Source organism: Excalfactoria chinensis, chromosome 8 (assembly GCF_039878825.1).
Source record: "Excalfactoria chinensis isolate bCotChi1 chromosome 8, bCotChi1.hap2, whole genome shotgun sequence".
Classification (NCBI taxonomy): Eukaryota; Metazoa; Chordata; class Aves; order Galliformes; family Phasianidae; genus Excalfactoria; species Excalfactoria chinensis.
Window position 1 is genome coordinate 20,698,571 of NC_092832.1, and position 19,753 is coordinate 20,718,323.

At 42.5% G+C, this 19,753-nt stretch overlaps 1 protein-coding gene across 1 annotated transcript in view; it reads right to left on the reverse strand.

Annotated features, from left to right (window-relative positions):
* Nucleotides 1-8,479: 8,479 nt before the first annotated feature.
* Nucleotides 8,480-19,753, reverse strand: part of TRABD2B (TraB domain containing 2B) — a 238,375-nt gene continuing 227,101 nt past the window's right edge. The window contains exon 7 of the mRNA XM_072343459.1: nucleotides 8,480-9,309. Within this exon, the coding sequence (XP_072199560.1) occupies nucleotides 9,087-9,309 (223 nt within the window). The 3' untranslated portion in view covers nucleotides 8,480-9,086. The remainder of the gene's footprint in view (nucleotides 9,310-19,753) is intronic.

A 19,753-nucleotide genomic window follows, 5' to 3' on the forward strand; every position in this document is an offset into this window, starting at 1 on the left:
GTGACTAATATCTAGGCAGGAGAGAAAAATTATTTTCAAAGTTCAAAAGAAACATAAACCAGCACACTTATGAGTGTTTTTCTCCTCTTCTCTGCCTCTGAAGGGCTAGAGGTTTTATTATTCCTCTCGGCTGCATGCTGAGATAAGCTCAAGCAGAGCCTACTGCTGGCAGCATGTTACAGAGCCTCCAAAACTGGTATGCATTTTTGTCTTCATGTCACAGTCTTCCATTATCACCAACATTTTAGTGTTATTCTGCCCTCCCTTACAGTTATTGCTCTTGGGTAACAATGACCCAGAAAGGCTGAGGTTTCAAGGAAAGTTGAGGTATAATGAAGAGAAACCAAGAACTTTGCATATCATGATGTCACTTTCTATGTCTTTATAGAGCCCTGCTCAGCCATGGTGCAGGGCACAGGCATTGGTGGGTCTTTATCAAACCTGCAGTGGTAGAGAACCAAGTCTTATCTCTACCCACAGGTTCTGTATACACAGCAGGAAAGAAAAGTCTCCAGCCCAACTCTGTTTGCACTCATTGACCCAACAGAATTGGCCACAAGCAGGGCCAAGAAAAAACACTTGGATCTTCTTGAACTATTTGCATTTCTCTCTGGAGGAAATGCAGCAGCAGGATGGAATCATTGCGTGGGTTGGATCCTGCCCTCAGGGTAATGCTTGACTTGTGCACAGCCAGAAAACACAACTAGCTTTGTTCAACATACAACCATACAACTGCAGCTATTGTGCTTGCAGTCCACGCATCATCTGAACTGATGTGTCTTCAAGTAGGTCCTTCTGCCTGAGCAATGATATCACAACCTCTGCGTCCACTTTTGGACTGGACCATTGCTAAGGGAAAACAATTTCTGGCAAATTCCTTGAAGTTCTTGCTTCCTGCAGTATGAATGGAGATAGTTGTTCAAGTAAGTTGGGTAGGTGTGTGTTTCTGTCTTTTCCTCTTCTGAGAGAGATTATATATATTTTTACCAGTGCAAAGTAGAAGATGATAATGCTCCCATTAAAAATGAGGTGAACGCACTGGCTAACTTGAGTGGGTGGAAAGACTTCACACAGGATGAAGCTGGGGACAAACCTACCCTTGCCAAGATAAACAGCTGCAGTGATTTCCATAAAGCCGAAGGGCCCTACTGCATTGCTATTCAAATAATTCACCCACATAGTGCTATCTTGGGCTGTGTATCCATCATGTTATAATTAAAAATCAATAGTTTTCATCTGTGGAAATAAAGGTGCATCATAAGTCATGCAAGAGGACAGGAGAACTGATATCATTAGGACAACAAACTGATGTTCCTTAGGACAGTAAAAATATGGGGTATGTATGTGCAAATCAAAGCAGAAAGCTCCCACTTTCCTTCCTACATCTGTCTTTCATTTGCTTTGCCTCACTCTGCCTGTTGATGTTTTCTTGGTCCCTTTGTTCAAGCTGCCTCTCTTTCCAAGAAGGCAGAGAGCACCAGGTGTCAATGAGAGCTGTGAGCGTGAACTCACTGTTGCTGTTATTATTGTTATCATTCCTCTGGAAATCAGTTTGATGGAGGTTTGGCTCCATGTAATTTGTTCTGCTGGTTTAGCTTAATCTATGTGAGATGTGGAAGTAAAATAAAGCGAAGAGCTTTGGATGGTGGCTTTCACTCAAAGGTGCAACCCGATCTAACAAAATGCTGGTGTGCTTTGAATCAGGGTGTATTAGCTGTGGATTTGAATGTGCTGCTTGAATGCTTTAGGTGTCCAGAATGTGGTACAAAGCCCATTGCAGTCAGTGGAAGGTCTCTGCTTGCATGTTGGCTCCAGTTCTCATTGCAGCTGCACACACAATGCAGTTTACTGGGTGTTAAACCTGGAGAGAGGGCAGAACGCTTTGTGAGCTTTATGGGCTGTTAGGCAGGCACAGGTTAACTCAAAGATGGACCCACTGGGGTTTTGAGTCCTGACTCCTTTTCATATCTGCAAAATGTGGTGGCATTACCAGGACTCAAAACCTTGGGGTGTGTCCCATTGACCTCAAATCTACACAACGGTGCTTTTGAGATATTCCTGCACTGGACAAAGCGTGTCCTTGCCACATGAAGTCCATCAGCTGGTACAAGGTGAATAATCTGGCTGCCAAGCTGCAAGAGGGACAGGAGCTGTGCATTTGTGCTTCCATTACCATCTGCCCTTTCAATACCCGGTGCCTGAAACTCACTCTCTAAACTCACAAAGAGATATTACAAGGCTCCTATTTAAAGTGAGAGAAACAGTCTGTTAAAAAAGCTAATATAGAATCTGTAATGCTCAATAAAAAGTTTGTGTTTTACATTTTAAGACCCCAGTGAAAGTAAGTATTAAATATTCCCACCATCCAGTCATTTAGCAGCCTAGATGTGTATGATTTTTTTCCTTTACTATTGTTCCATTACTGGCAGCAGACTTACGGTGTCTGGTTATTTTTTGTCTTTGGACAACTTGTGATTTTTGCAGCTCCTCTGGCTCCACCTGTACATCCAACTGGGCTCTCTCCATTTAATGTGAGTCTAAGCGGTTTCCTTACTCCATTTAATCCCTTGCAAATGCCACAGAACTCCTTTCTTGTGGCTGTGTTAGATGGTTGTGTCTTTGGGTTTGGTTGTGTCTTCTTGGAAGAGTCAGCAGCAGAGGGCACACACTGCCATAACCTTAAGATAAACCCCTGTTTTCTCCCCTGCTTGATATATTGTTCCTTCCCTCCAATAATCCCAAGCTCCTCTGCTTTCATTCAATAGTGATTAAATACACAGGCAATGATATGTGCTGTCTCTAGGCCACATTCTATCTTCATTTCTAGTGTGGCAGCAGTTGTGTGATCACTGTATGGTAGCAGACTGTTAGGTATTACTGCACTGCTCTGCAGAAGGCAGCCATCCTCATCCTGATTGAAGGAAGAGTGTATGTCATGGGGATCTATGGCAGAGTATTGCAGCATTTGCAGTAGATGGCTCAGAAAAGCCTTTTACATGCATTGGAAATCAGTTAGAGGGTTCTACTCTCTGCATGTGGAAAATTTCTGGGAGTTAATCAGCTGAGAAGATTAGGAACTGCTGAGCACAGTGAGATGTGGGTTCACACTGAGGTTCTGTGTGGCTAAACAGCTTCCCAGCCCCAGCAGTATGGGGAGCACTTGTGGGTGGCACTCAGGATTTGGGACTTGGGAAGCACTGATCCCAAAGGAGATGTGCTGCTGGGCAGCTGTGTGGTTACTGAGGTGCTCCATGAAGAAGCCAGTGGCCTGCCTTGAGCCTTTCTCATCTCGGCTTCCCTTCTTTCCAGTGCAAATCTATTAACAGGAAAATCTCAGGTTAGGGGGAAAAAAGCTACAATTACAGTCTGGGAGTACAGAGAGAGGTCAGGGGAAGGAGAAGCTTAAGAAAAGGCACTTCTGAGCCGGTATCTGGCTGTGCTGACTGAAGGGTTGGATCGGGTTTGGGCCTGTGGCTGAGCAGGATGCTTCAGAGTGAAAAGATTTGGCAAGAGGGGATGGGTTGGGGCCAGGAATAGCTGGCAGTGTGCAATGGGGTATTGTCAGGGCCATGGCTGGGCCGTAGGGATCGGATGGGAGAAGTGGGATGAGGATTGCCTGGTATTTCAAGAGGTGGGATCTTTTGTACCCTGTTTTCTAGATTGCCCTTTGTGCTCAATGGCAATCCCTTCCTGTGCCAAGTTTAGTTCAGTTCTATCTGAAGTGCCGGTGCCTCACACTGTGATGGATGTTTCTAAAACAGTTTTGCTGGTAGAATCCTCTCAATTAAGGTGTGTTAAAGAGCAAATGATTTTGCACGTAATTAAGAGCCAAACAATAATCCTGTGATCAGCAGAAAGCCTGCTAGGTCAGCTGCAAGGCAAGGTGCAGGTGTGAGAACAGAAAGGGAGATATGTAATCAGCAAGTCTCTTGCATCTTGGTTGGGCTTCTAACAGCCAACCACTGTGACAGCAATGCCAACACTGCCCCAAGCTCTTGACATTGAAAACAGGGCTCTCAGGTCCTTCACAGACCACACAGAGCATTCCTCCAGCTCCTACCCCAGACACGCAGTGAGGTTAACCAAGTGGTTTCTCCCATGTGCCAAGGCTGAGGCTGCTTCAGAATGACTCCTTGCACACCAGGTGAAGCCATTTCTCACATATAGAAAGGTAATGGTGAGATTCTAAACATCTCTACCCAAATGAATGGAACCTTCCCCAGAGTACAGTTTCTCCATCCAGTGTTGGTATTGGAAAACCCTCCCATTTTTTTCAGTGCTTCCCCAGTTTTAGTGCAGAAGAAATAACGCAGACATACAAGATTCTTGTGCTACGGATTTATAATAACATTTTATTAATATATTACGCTACAAAAATATTTTGACAAAATAATATTAGAAAGCATCTTTTTCTTTCCACTCTTCAAAACAGTTCACAAAAGCAGGAGGCGGAACAGGAAAAAATATTTGAAGTACATTTGAATCAAAAACTGACAAACATGCAATTTAAAATTCAGTGTGAGCATGAATCTGCAGGGCAGTGAATCATTCCTGGACATGGGAAGTGTGCATTTACTACTTGGCAAGATCGTACTGGCTGTAGTAAGGTGCCTCCTGAAGAGCTTGTTGCAGGAAAGTCTGCATTTAGGCTGGGGACAAAGCGCACACGTGTACCCATAAACACACATACAGACACTCAAACCCATGAGCTCAACATTAAGAAACTGGCTTTCTGCTCTAACTAAGCCAAAACAAGCAGAAATCTTCCATGCACTGTGGCATGTCGATCACTTTGGGGGTATAACAAGCCTTTCTGGATATAAAATGGAAATATCTTATGGTACTAAAAGTTAGGAACGATAGCATTTATGCTCTGATAACCAGTATGGCACTTTGGTCTCTCTGGCTTATAGATATGATGGGGAGCTCCTTTCTTACAGAGGTATATGTAATGACTGATGGGGATGTATCATTTGACCAATCAATGCACTGAGTGTAGTGCTCTTTCCCTCTTTCTCTTCTCAATTGTATGTTGAAGAACATAGACAAACATACAGCTCTGCACTGTGGGTGTTCCTAAATTACGCCATAGCTTGGAGGAATGGGAAGAGCAACAAAGTAGATTTTTGACACCTGTATAAAGCGTAGTTAATCATAAATCATTCCATCATTTTATTTCTGGAAGAGATATTGCATTATCCAACAGCCCAAGGGATTGCAGAGAAACTACATCAGTCATAAAATACAATATACCTTCTGTCCCAGCTTACTGACCAGTTCTTCAAGTGGCAATACACATTCATACAGCATCTGTAGCTAAACATTGGCAAGAGAAGCATTAAAACAATTAGAGTGGAAGTTAGTCCTGTTGCTGGTGGTATGGTATGTTTACTGAGGCAATAGCTTGATAGAAAATAACATTCCTTTTATAACGTTACCACTACACATACTGTGAATTGTAGCAGTGTCAGTTGTAGCTGAGTTGAAAAGGTGAATCTTGCAAACATTCAACTTTGGACCCAAGAGTGTGAAAAATTGTGTACCTGTTTGCTAGACGTTGCATGGCTCCCTCGGTTGTGTTTCGCGCAAGTAAATACTACCATCAGTATTTGCTGTCTTACATAGTGTGGATGTATGTATTTTTAAATCCCTCTCTCCTGGAATTTGTCACTGGAAATCTGAGCTTTCATCAGGAAGAAACAAAGCTCCTCCCTCTCTGAGAAATCCACTGAATAGAAGTGAGATCCCATGAAGCTGGTAGGTAGTGTTACTTCTAGAACATGCATCAAATCTGATACACTATAAACTTCATGTGGAACACAATCGTGATTCATTGCAATGGATGTGCATAGCACTGTGCTAAATACACCAGCACGGATGTATTTTAATTAATACTGAGCTGCTGTAGCTGCTTAATAAATAACCTGTTCTATCAATCACAGTGAGGGTCTCATTTTCTAGTATTGCAATCCTTATGTGCCGAGGATTAAAAAAAACAAGTTACTCTAAGTCATAGCTTAGGGAAGACAAGAAAAGAAATACTTGGTCAGCAAACTACACTGAAGCCATTCACCTGTGGTTCCTGAGCTAGCATCTGTGGGAAGCTATCTCCTCTTAAACTTATTGCAAGTGGTTTCTTCTCCCCTAACCTGGGGTGGTGGTGTGAGCTAGATGCTTTGAGCTGGCAGAAGGATGTTGGCTCCAAGCCCTGCAGACACCTTGCTTAGACACCTGCATTGCAGAATGACTAGGCAGAAGGACAGATGAAATATGGTGACCTCCAGCAACATTCATTCATTTCACAGGGATTACAGGCAAAATGCTAAGAAATGTAAATATGTCACAACATACTTTGATCTCTAAGCTATTTACATACTGTGATATCCAAACACACTGTGATATATGAGCTAGTATCTAGTATTACTGTCCAATGGAGGAGTGACTCAGGAAATAATAGTGATATAACTGAGATATTATTCTGTGCGGAACAGTGAGAGCTGTGAGTGTGGCTGTGTCTGTGTGCTCACTATATTAAAACAAAGACCCCAGAGTCCTTCAGAGAAAACCACAGGTTGGGTACAGTGGAACTGCTAAGTTCCAGTCTTGATCCTATTGGTGGTTTTCTTTATGGTCCTGGCCATACTGTTTCTGTTTCCTGCTCTTGTTTTTGTCTCTCTCCCTGATCTTCACATGATCTTATCTATTAATTCTGTAAGCTCTCTGACATCAGGAATTATTTCTGGGATGGTACCACAGAATCATTTCTGGACTTGATCAGATTACAGCAAGTAAAATTCAGTGGGTTTTGGTTCATTGGCTGTTCACTTTTACTGTGTAACTTATCATCACCCTTAAGATTTGCCTACCTTATTTCCAGCTCAATTTTTGTGACTAACATATTGTCATTCAGTTCTGAACTCTGGTTTGAATATGGCAGGAGAAGCAATCTTTTAAAATGTGTTAAGGTTCCATTTGAAGGCCTGTTAAGCCATTATATTCAAATGAAGCCATTTTAGGGGAAATAGACAAATAAAGCTGAAACCAAAGTTCTCAAAATATGTTTCCAATATCCAGCCCAGTGCAATAAATATTATGCAAGGTGAATGGCTTCTGTCCAAAGCTAACATCTCTAATCTTCTGCTAGCCAAAATACACAACACAGAAGTATGCACAGGGCGTGCTTGAATCTCACATTTGGGGCAAAGCTTGAAGTTTTCCATTCAGCCTTATCAACTATTGTGCCTTATAAAACAGAGGCAGCTTACACAACTGTCTGCTGTACCCACTTAAGTCAACCACAAATCTACGTATCCTTTTCTCCATAGCAGAGCAAGAGCTGGAAGTCATGGTGTGCAGTAAGTCAAATGAAAGTAATGTGTTCTCCTTTGCCTTGGCAAAGCAGTGGGTTGGGATGCATGGTGGAAAAGCTCCGTGTTTATCATGGTTCCAAATAAGGCCCCGTACTTCTTTCAGGCTGATTACTTCCTAACCTTCTTCCCTGAATGATTAATCTGATGACCAACAAACTGTGAACCCTAAACCAACCTTCCACTGAGGAGACCTAAAGATGACGTGGAATTGTCTCCAGTTCTGAAGGTGGTGCTGCTGCTGGCACAATGACAGTCAGATTTTTGTTGGTGTTATTGTTATTGCTGCCATTGTCTGATATGGTTTTTAAGGTGAAAAAGCTTCCTTCAGGGAAAAAAAAAAGAAAGACTATTTCAAAAATCATTTTTGGTTAGAACTTTTTGCACTGAAAGTGATTTTTTTTACATCCTGTTTTTTGGGGGAAAAAATCAACATGCCTTACTAAGCATGGCAGTTATTAAGATGGATGCATTTCCCCTGAATGTTGTTTATCTGATTAATGAAAAGTTTCTGCTTGGAGATTGGGTGAATTTTTCATTGGGTGCAAGCTGTCAGAACGTGTCCATCTAAGTCAATAGAGGGACCATAGGCTACAAGCAGAGGAAAGTTCTTGTACGAGAGAGGAATTACTTTGGTAGCCTTGAACAGAGTTTGGACAGATCATAACTCAGCATAAGATTCCAACTGTAAGCATAATAGCAAGATGCCAATGAATTTCTACACATTTTCTCCCCTCCCTGCAGGTTGACTGCCCTTTTATCAGTTAAATTAGTAAAGCAGTTCTACAGATTAGCACGATATTGCATCTTCATGCTCTACAGACAGACCAAGTCCTGCTCTTGTTTATGGTGAGAAAGGTTGTAGGCTTGTGTTTATATAAAAAGAGGGAGAGAATAATTCCAGTGGGATTATTGCGGACTTACTTAAAATGAAATCTTTTTTGAGTTAGCTAATGAATTAATCTCAAGGTAAAAAGGGAGACTGGTAATTTCTAGAGAAGTTAAATGGTTGAGTTAAAGAAAGAAAACTGGGGAACTTAGAGGTTTATCTTGAATAACGACTTGCTAAGTCACATAAAAATAGCAGGGATTTTAGGTTGTAGCAGCTTGAGAATGCACCTATTCCTCTATTGGGCATAGGCCACAGAGAAGGGGACCTGCTTTATTTAGTCTAAGTTATTCTAATGAGAATTTTATAAAAGCAAAATAAAAGTTCAGTACAAATGCACTTATTGGATAGTTGCTGTAAAAAGTTATGGTTAAAGGAAACAAGCCATTCACTTTGGTGCCACTTGAGGCATTTGCAGAGTTGTCAGTTAGAAAACAAATATAGAAAATATTAATTTATCTGTTTCACCGTCGCTACTGATTACTAGGGATGTTATTAACATATACAACAAGGAAAAAAATAAGTTTACCAGTCGAATAAATACATTTTTTTCTTTTTTTTTTTTTTCTTCTTTATATGAACATGAATATTTTACAAAACCCCATAGCACTATGGGAAATAAAGATCCTTCTACAAAAAGAAGATGTAAGTCAGTGTTACAATAAAGCTTTAGAGTTTCAAAATGTATCTGGGCAAAGAGAACAAATCAGCTAGAAGGCACTCTTGATTCACTGAGAAGGTCCAGTCTGTAAGTGTTGTCATAACATCCAATTCGTTCATAAATTATCTCTCTTCTCTATTCCAAGGGATTGCACATAATACTAATGTGGTCAGGAAGGCTGCAGTAGATTCAGGAGAAATGAAGCTATGGCCACGTAGAGAGGAGCAGTCACTGATGGCCATAAAATGGTGGCTGAAGCTGAGCTTGTAGGCTGAGGTTGGGATGGGTGATCTGAGCGTGGCCTCTGGTCCAGACGGTTGGAAATCCAAATGGGAGGTTTGACTGTGATGTAGCCATTGGTTATCCTGATATAGGAAGGCAACGTGGTGGTGCTAGAAGAAAACACAAGAGAAGGAAATTAAATGGGAGGGCCCTTTGCTCTGTTAGCTGTTGTCCTAGCTGTCAGTAACAACCAATATGCCAATCACAATTATCTTTTCTCCTCAGTAGATCACAGGGAGATTCCCAGAGGATGCTAACTGTGATGCTCTGGAAACAACTCTGATTCAGAAGGTCCCTCCGATTCTGGCTGCTGGTAGAATATAACCAAAGGAGAGATCACTCAATATATTTAATTTATTAGACTCATTTTTTTAAGCATCCACTCCTGGCCATCTTTCAGAGACTGTGACAGCTGTATCCTTGTACTGACCCATTTGGAATGTCTCAGAGCCATGATTTCCCCACCAAGGACTTGAAAAGAAGTCCAGGAGGGGCCAGAAATGATGTCCTTCTCCTGTTTCACACCTCATAAGAAATTCCCCGAGATCCCCTTACAAAACCAATAACATTGGGCACAGGAGACCAAGCAGTTTCATTTCTTTTCCTAGTTTTAGGGAATTCTGAATCCTATGACAATGCCAAAAACAGACTCAGGGTGAAGTTTTTCCCGCTGCGGCTTTGCCTAGATAGTAGCATGATTGCTTATTGATTACAGCTTGAGTCAGTACTTTGATTTGAACGTGCATGTTGGAATTCATCACGATTCCCATGACACTGAGGGTCAGAAAGGTCAGTTCTCCATTGATTTGCAAGTTTTAAGTTGTAATTTCCATTTCACAAAACGCTTCCTTTGCACCCAGCACTGGATGGTCCATAATCCACCAGTTGTCACAGGGCAGCATACATGAGCGTGCAGACTGTGCAAGGTGGATTTTGGACTTAGAAACAAGGCTCTGCTGTGGAGCAAGGGGGGAAAAAAAGACAAGTCCTTCTGAAAACAAGATGTGACACTAATATCTGCAGATTCTCTCTGTTACTTCTTAAATCTTCCATAGAGGGAGTTTGGGAGCACTAAAAATGACCCTCACATAATTTTTTTTATGGCATAAGAAGCTCTGCAGTCCTGTAACTATTTAGCTACAGTATCTGAGATCCTGACCCTGGAGGAAAAAGGCTGTGCCTTGCATAACATCAGATAAAAAGAACAATTCTTTGTTCCAGATTCATGCACAGAATTTAGTAGCGATTAATGCTTTTGTCTTTTTCTGTTTAAGCCAATACTAAGATGGCATATAATTATCACCACTGTTCAGAGCTTTTAGCTCAGTTGCTTCAGAAGTGTTGAACTGCTCATAAGCTGTGAGAAGATCATAGTCCGCTCAGGAGAGGGCACTGGTAAACATGTATGTGGGTCAACATTAAATGCAATGGACAACTACAGCATGTAGCACTTTGCTCTGGGTTTTAAGATAATTCTTCTCAGTTCTTCCCTTATTCTTTACACTGTCACCACATTTTCTGGGTGGGACCTTAACCGATGTGCAATGAGTTGGAGAAAAAGAACAGGCAGCCTAGAATTAAAGACACAGGGACTGTTTCAGAACAGATACTCCACTTAACCAGTATTATGCCTTCATAGTGAGAAGGAGTGTTTGTTCCAGGGAACAAACTGCTGTAAACAGAGGATTCTGAAATCACATGATGCTGGAGAAAGCTCCTGTCTAAATTCCTGTAGTAAGTGGTTGGTTTGTGTCTTTAATGGATGATGCAGGGTAAGAAGCTTCAGAAATTGATACTGCGTCAAAAAAGGTGAGACCCAGGATAAGTTTATAGTCTGTTTTAAATCTGTCCAGCAATTTTGAGCAGTACAGGATTTGCAGATGGGGTATATCCTACTCCTGACCCATTCTACGGGCCTGCTTCTCCAGTGAGATTAAAAGGTACAAAGTCCCTTGCACAGACTGTTGTTCTGCATCTCTGGGATGCATGGTGTGCACTGCCTGGGGTTGGGGACAGGCTGGTCAGGGATTCACGGCCAACCAAAGGGCTCATAAGGAGTCTTAAGTCGAGAGTTTGCATTTCTGTATGATGTGCTTCCATCTGTTTGCAGACTTCCAAAAGTGATTTGCTTTATTTATTTATTTTCCCTTGGGGGAAAAGTACTATTGAGGAGAGAGAGAGGAAAAAAAAAGGGACTATTAACTTAAAATCCATGGTTTCCTTCCAAAGGACCTGAGAATATTTACCACTCTTCTCAGCCAGTGGGGTCATTTGCTGGTTTCAAGACATTGGATTTCTATAAATGCTTCTTTGTTAAGATGATTATTGTTAGGTGGGGTTATCTGTTAGCAAAAAAAAAATCCCTAAGTGCTTTAATAGAGAAGAACGTTGTGTTTCCATTAATGTGTACAAGTCACACAAAGAGCAGATGAATCACAGCTTAGCCATATAATATATTTCCTTAAATGCAGCTCTGCTTCTAGCATGCTAGCCTACTACCCAGGTGGTCTAGAGATAATTAAAGAGAATGGTCCCTTTTAACAAACACTGTGTGCCTTCTTGTAAAATCTTTGGTTTGAGTTTGTAACTTGGCTGTTTCTATAGTAAGCAGGGAGAGAAATCTCAGTCTTCAGCAGGTAGAATCATTGGAAAGCAGAAGCAAAGTCCCCTGAACAATAACTGGACACTTCCCACCATCCTTAGGGAAGTTTTGTTCCTTCTTGAAATGTACATATGATTCACAAGATGAATCACAGATGTAGGGGATAGTAATCTAAATTAGTAGATTCTCTCACCTGCTGAGGATATTCCATGTTTGAGTTTTTTTGCATCAGACAAATACGTCTTTAGTGAAACATTTCACAGGAGCGGTGACAAACAGGCAACCAGTGCCTCTGCTGTTCATATGTCTCTTTTTCACTCCTGTGTATGGGATTGTTTTAAGAATCTGGAAGACTCCAGGTATCACGTTCATGAGCTTGTACTATTGATCAGATAATAGAGAAGTTTTTCAAATCAGCGCATTAGTCATACGTTGTCTTACCACCACGTGTAATACTTTCTCAAAGCTGGGGCCCCAGGCACACGCTGTGTCAACAGACCCTACTGAATCCAACCACATGAATCAAGTCCTCTATGCTGGGGGTATGCTGAAGCACATCGATGAGCTGGGAGCATACTAACATTGAAAAATAAAATGCACATACAACCCACGGGGGAATTTCTGTTCTAGTTTAGAGTGCCAGGAGCTTGGAAATGCATTTTCAGTCTAACTTTTGGTTTATCCCTATCATCGGGGCATGTTTGACCACATATGACACCACAGCACGATTACAGAACACAAGGCTAGGAGGGACTTTCTGGCCCCTCTATCGCAAAGACTGGGAGATAGAAACCCCTCCTGGCATGTATGTCTAATCCAGTCTTCAAAACTGCCTACAATGATAGCAATTCCAGAGTCTCTGCAGAGAGATCTGACATCCAGAATTACTGCCTCATGTTTCACCAGATTTCCCATGCTACAGCTCAAGTTCATGGCTTCTGCTGTCCCCACAGACAGGCTCATTCCTTTCCTCTTCTCAGCAGCCTTTCAAGTAGCTTGAAGACTTAACCATGTTTCATCTCAGTCTTCTCTCATTTGTCTGAACAACTCTCCCTGCTTTTTTTCCTGCAAGTCCTTGTGATAGTGCTTGATAAGCTCTGGTTCCCACCTAGGAGCCACATGCTTTGCAGTTTCCATGAAGATGGTCCCTTCACTACTTCTGCTCCCAAACCACCCATACTGGAAGCATAAAGCTCCCAGTAACTGATCTCGATCTGATGGAAAACTGATCTACTCTGATGAGTGGGGACTTTTTCAGATCTGGTGACATTCAAGTTGCACTAAGGGAGGTTCCGGTTGGGTACCAGGAAATATTTCTTCTCTGAAAGAGAAGTGATAAACTGGCACAGGCTGCCCAGGGAGGTGGTGGGGTCACCATCCCTGGAGGTGTCCAATAACTGTGGGGATGTGGCATTGAGGGATGTGGGTGACAGTGGTGGTAGGTGGACCACTGGATTTGAGGATTGTTTTCCCACCTTAATTATTCTATTCTATGATTCTGTATTTGCATGCATACAGAACCTGATGAAAGCAGCTTATCAAGATGATGTGCTAGCTTAGAGTGAACACTGAAAATAGGCATTTTCCAACTGAAAACCTAATAACAGAAAGAATTTGAGTAAATACAGTAATGGCTATCTTGCATTTCTAATTTGATGTTAACCTCGTGATGTGTTTCTTTTTAAGCGATATTAAGTATATGCTTCTTCTTCCTTTTCAAGCAAATTTTGCCCTACTTCTCCACTTCTCATTTAATGAACAGATGTGAAAGTTCGCTGTACTATTTTTCTGGTGATCAGAAATAATGTCCTGCTAGAAAAGGTGATTATTGTTGGAACTAACCAGACCTACCTACGTCACCCCAAGCTTACAGATCAAGGTTTGAAAAATACATTTGCCTCAAGTGCTGGGACCAGCACACTGCAGTATGTAACCGAGCTGCCTGGCAAGAATTCTGCCCACCCTTTTTGAAAGCAAAGAGTATATGCTCAAAAAAAGAGAAAATAAGAGTAAGCTGGGTGAAAAAAAAAAGAAAGAAAAAAAATAAAGAAAAAAAATTGAATACTAGAAAAAAATCACACTGGAAATGCTGCAAGGATTTAACTGTGAAGATCATTACAGTAAGCTCTTAAAGGGAATGTGAAGTCTCCATCTCTTGATATTTTCGGATTAAGATTTTATGTATTGCTGGAAGGGATTATTTAAGTCAGCATAGGATACAATCCCTAAGCTTCATATATCTCTTCATCACTGCCTTTCTCATGGACACTGTTCTTGCAGCCAGTGGGGATAAGTCCTGCAGGATGCTGAGCCTCCTGGTCTCAAATGAGCAGGACTCTTAGGACTGCAGGCACAAGTGCTCCCAGCAAGGTTCGTTTGCACATACCTACAACTCAGCACGTTCTAAAACCTCTTGCAGGATCAAGGCCAAGACACTCACACTTTGGCACGGTTCATTCAGCTCATCATCAAAAAAAAAAAAGAAAAAAGAAAGAAAACTCCAATCTGGATGAGATTAAGGAATCAGAGTTTTGTCCGAGGGAGGCCACTACTCATTTGCAGTAGTGCAGTAAACTGGCTTTGCATGTCTGAAAGAGTGAGCAATCTCACACACTGATTTGTGGCCAAAAGAGAACATGGGACGAGCCAAGGAAGAGCCTTATCTTTATTATCTTCCTTTTATCCTGGGGCTGCAGGGAGCCCAGGTCTTTGGCCATTTTCCATTTTCCACACTGCAAGAATCCGCCCTCTCTACGAGCACAGAGAGGCAGCTGAAGCCACGCTGTCGGTACAGGGGTCAGGCAACAACGTCAGGAGCATTTCAACAACCTGCCACCATCAATCTGAGCTTCTCTTCCAACAGGATATCAATGGGAACCATATTCCCACCCGTGAAGAACTTGGAGCACAGAGCCTGCCTTATTTCAGTGCTCTGTCTCCCCTAGAGACTGCTGGCCAGCCAGCCATTCCCCTTTGGAATGAACATTTGGAACATCCAACCTCAGTGCAGAATGAAAGGGAGTTGGACTAGATGGCCTTTAGTGGCCCCAACTCAAATGATTCTATGTCTGCGATGAGCCCCGCTCTTTGTTAGGGCCATTGCTTATCTCTAGGAGGAATAAGAGGGAAAGGAGGAAATTGGAAGCACAAGTTTCACAAGGCAATGGCTCTGAAAGGACAGAAAGCCATAAGGCCAAGCATGCCAGGATGCTGCGGCATCAAAATGTGCCCAGCATGAGGCAAATCACTGGATAAACGGTGGGAGGGCATTTTCCTTGCCAAGACCCAAGGATGCTACATACAAGGATGGGATGCCTCCCAGACATACAGGAGTGAGGCTGTCAGCAGCACCCACAGAAGATGCCACCAAGGAGAATCACAAGCTGTCCTTCAAATGCCCTGGACTTCTAACAGGATTTAAAGGGTGGGATTAATCATAGCTACAGGCTACAATTAGGCAGGCTTGTAGTCAGAGCTATTTATCTGTGTTTTCTCTACAGTCAGTTGGGAATGAGACATCTCCAGGGGACACTCCATCCCCACAAAGAATGAGCTGTCCTTAAGAGCTCTCTCTGTGGAATTAAGGTCTGCTGAACCTCATCTAAGTTGATGTCCCATTGTGGACTTTGGTAAGAACAGCTTACTGCAATCTTTCTTAAATTAGGCCCAGGGAAAAGAAAGACTGCTCCTTTCACTCTGCAAAACACAGCAAGGAGTAGAACTGAAGATTACCTTCAGGCTGTATCTGGACTTGAAGAGAGGCATACAGATGGAACTGAACTTGGCAAGGGATGTTAAAAACAACACGAAGGGATTCTCTAGGTACTGCAGCTCAGACTTTGCCACCCCACTATTACTGCTGTACTTTCCATCACATTATAGTATTACAGAGGGGAGCCAGCTTTTTCAAGGGAAGATAGTGATAGGACAAGGGGGTTTTTTATTGGTTATTAATATACAGATGGTAGCAAACGTACAGAAGGTATAAGTAAAGGAAAACTCACCAGTGGTGGTGCCTTGGCTGAAGAAGCTGGGGCAGTCCTCACTGGTGAGCGATCTCCAAGAGATGCTGCCTCAGTGGGAGTCAGCCCTTAAATGAGGTCTCAGAGGGGATGGAGTCGAGCTCCACCCCTTCCAGGAGCACAGCTACATCACTCTCACCTGTGCTCCCACAGCTGACCCTACACTTGCCTCAGCTGATCAATCAGAGGTTCAGGCTGTGATTACCAATCTCCCATACAGGGGAATGATGGAATGGTTTTAAGCTCAAGAAGGGAAGGTTTAGATTGTATGTCAGGGGAAAGTTCTTTACAGATGCCCCAAGAGGTTGTGGATGCTCTGTCCCTGGAGGTGTTCAAGACAAAGCTGGATGGGGCCCTGGGTGGTCTGGCCTAGTACCAGAATTGGAAGCTTGTGGCTCTGCCTGTGGCAGGGGGGTTGGAACCTGATGATCCTTCAGCCATTCTATGATGATTTGACAGCAGCAGAGATACTGCCAGTGTCCCTTCTTAGGGTCCCATCTCTTAGGGAGCTCTTAGGTTAGCCTCAGAGGAGAGGGTGATTCATGGAGTCCTGTGGATTCAGGGAGGCCATGGTGATATTAACAAGAAGAGGCCAATGCTGAAATGTTGCTCGGATGTCTCCAGTTCTGGCCCATGGGCTGGCAGCCAGGACACGAGTTTTTTTTCTTATCACAATGCCACCCGTTGGTGAAACATAAAAATCTCATTAAATCACTTCACTTCTATTCCTCTCCTGACTCACAGCTGAGTCAGGACCTTGAAGTGTCAGTGTGAGAGTGAGGACAGAAAGGTGCAAAGAGAAACATGTGCATGTATTTAGCAGGTAGGGAAGGAGCAGGTGAGAAACATCCCCAGCACAGCCTGAGGGCACTTTTCTGACCTGAACTTTCAGCGGGTGGGAAAGGTTTGGGATTTTTTTCTGCAACTTATGGTTAGGTTTAAGTTTCCCCCATCCCTAGAGAAGATTGCATATGGCCCTATTCAACCTCCTGCCCTGAAACGCTGCAAGAAAACCTTACAAATACCTTCCCTGCAGATTCTGCACCCGCACATGTGGCAGGAGCAGAATCAGGCCTGCAGCTACTTTTCAGACAACTGCAGAGTGGTGTAAAAACACAGAACGCTGTAAAAACCAATAACCTTTGAAGCACACCCCCTGAGTAATTACCCCATTCCCATCTAATGACTTAAAGATGTTATATTCCTCTCTGATTTGGCAACAACAAAGATTTTGACCTTATTAAAACCAGCCTGTCAGGAAACTACATGTCATCCTTAAAAAAAAAAAAAATTTAAAAAAAATTGGAAAAAAAAATATAAAAAAAATTAAAAAGAAATAATAAATGAAATAGCTTAAAATTTCTGTGAACAACAATTCAAGATGCTGTAGCTGAAGACCCATGATTTGCTGTAGAGCGTCTGGGTGGTCCTGAGGCAGGAGATGACAACACTAGCTCTTTCCTTTGCCCTTCTAAGAAATGCTTTGATGATTCTCTAATATCCTAAGAATATCCCCCTGTGATTCTGCATTGGGACGAGGCAATCACAGAGCCAGGATAATGCATTCCAGTTTTACCCAGGGTCTTGCTAGCAGGGGAATAGCTCAGAGTGCTTTGTTTCAGATGTCTGTACGGAACCCGTGAGCCAGGATGCATTCAGCAGAGCCTAAATAGTGATGTGGTCTCAAAAACATTCACCAACTCACCCCCACCTTCTGCACACATCTGGCTGTGTACCTGACTCATATGTGCAATTAAGGCACTCATCATCACGGCTCAGATAACCAAATACTTGTTCCTCTGGTTGTTGGACAGATAATGATCACAGCATTTAGCCAAAGTAAGTAAGAACATCAAGGATGCATGTGCAGATGAGCTTAGGATTGCAAAATTCTCATCAGTGATGCCATCTGTGAAGTTTTTAGGAACCTTGATGGTTATACAAGATGGAAAGGGCTCATCTGATGGCACCGCAATCAAGTAGCTTTGAACCAGACTCCGTGAATGAGCTGAATATATCTCTTCTTTTGTCTGTATTTTGCTCACCATAGAACAGCCCTACATGCAAAACAGTTTGTATTTTTGGGGTGGTCAAATTCATAATCCATATTGCATTTCTTGGGTTCAACCTTTCAATTAATTAGAAACAGAATGACTCAATCTGCCCTCTCCTATGTGCATTCAAGTTTGTTTGGTATTGCGTGGGCCCCGTGGCTCAAATATTTTTTGCAGATGCACAGAATTAACCATGCATGTTTAGATGTGCTTAGGGAACACATACATTCGTAGAGATGTATATATTTGACCCTGTCACTTTCTTGTTAAACACTGTAAAAGATATTGACTTTCCTCTCCAGATTTTAAAATGATTTAGAATAGGCAGCACTGGGGAAACACCTAAAACATCCTGTCAAATTAAGCATTTTCTCCAAGACTGTTCTCTAAGACACACAATTATTTCAGCTAAGAAGATGCCTGTGCAACGTATTAAGGAACAGAACGAACAACAAAATATAAACCGGCTTAAATAGATGTCCAAAATACCGCATTTTTTCCATTTGATTTTCTTTTTCCTTCTCCACGTTCTTTTTCCAACCCCACACAGCATTTCTTTTCTTTTCTCTCCACTTAGTCTGTAGCACAATTTTCTCTCTAATTCACTGGGCTCACTTTCCTGCTCACTGCTCATTATTTTTTCCAGAGTCTCTCTTACTAAGAACAATTAAGGTTGGGTCAGATCTCTCAACCTGTTATTTGGGGCAGCACTGAACGCAAGCTCATTCCACTGAGCGAAAGCACTGTCTTCTTTTCCCTTCAAGACTCACTCTCAAAATAATAATAACAGTAATTCTATGTCTTAGAATCTATATATTCTAGTCTATGATGCTAAGGCTGAGATCCTTCCCCCTGTTTGCAAAGCAACTATGACAACCAGCCACGACAGAAGAGCTTCCAAACACTCTGAGAGCCTGGAGATGTCACTCGTGACTCACACAAAGCCACTTGTTTGCCTGCAGGGCTGGAAAGGCTGCACAAGCTCTCCCTGCTGGGTGTCATAACCAGGACCCTGAAGTGTCTCCGCAGAACTGAGCCAAAGAATTCCGTGAGCATGGTCTGCACCATGCCTCTCCATGGTAGTGCTATGCAAAGCATCCCTGACATCTAGCAGCTCACAAGGAATTGGCTGGGTTCCCTCTCTTTCCAGCTTAATGGGCTCAGACCGCAGGTATAATGCTTACTTTGTTCAGTTATTCAGGAGTTGTAAAGGGGAGATGTGAGTTAAATCAGAATTTGGCCTGGCATTTTTATAATTGCAGGAACCCAGCTTTTATAGCATTGAAACCATATGAATTTATCTAATCCTACCACTCCTTTGTCTCAGTGAGTAACTGGACTTGGGGCACAGCCACCCTTTGAGGTCCTGCTGGGTTTTCAGTGTGCAGTGCTGCCTGTGTTGCTCCTTTCCTTCTCTGGGTTAACACTGACAGCTTTACGCATGCATTTTAATAACAGATTTCTTTTTCTTTATGGTAACCAAGTGATTTCACTGGAAGACGTTTCTGATACGTTATGGATTTTATGTAGCTCTGCTAAGCCTGAAGCTTTACCTTGCAAATCAGCAGATGTACAGTTTTTGAGGATTTAGATACCTTCTAGACATGAAGGTCACCCAAATGCATAATTTCAAGTTAGAATTGCTGTGTTTTAGATGAAGGTTAAGAGTCTGAATACAGAGATTGTCCCTAACCCAATAAACAGGGAAAGAACAACACTTCCTAATGGAGAATCTCTCTTTGTATGAAGAGCTGCAACTTAGGGAGTGCAGGTGCTTTACTACCCACTTCTGCATCAAAGAAATCCAACTCTCCCTGGGCATAAGCCCACTCAGCACTTCATACCGTGTCTGCAACTGCAGTCAGCCTTGCCAGTT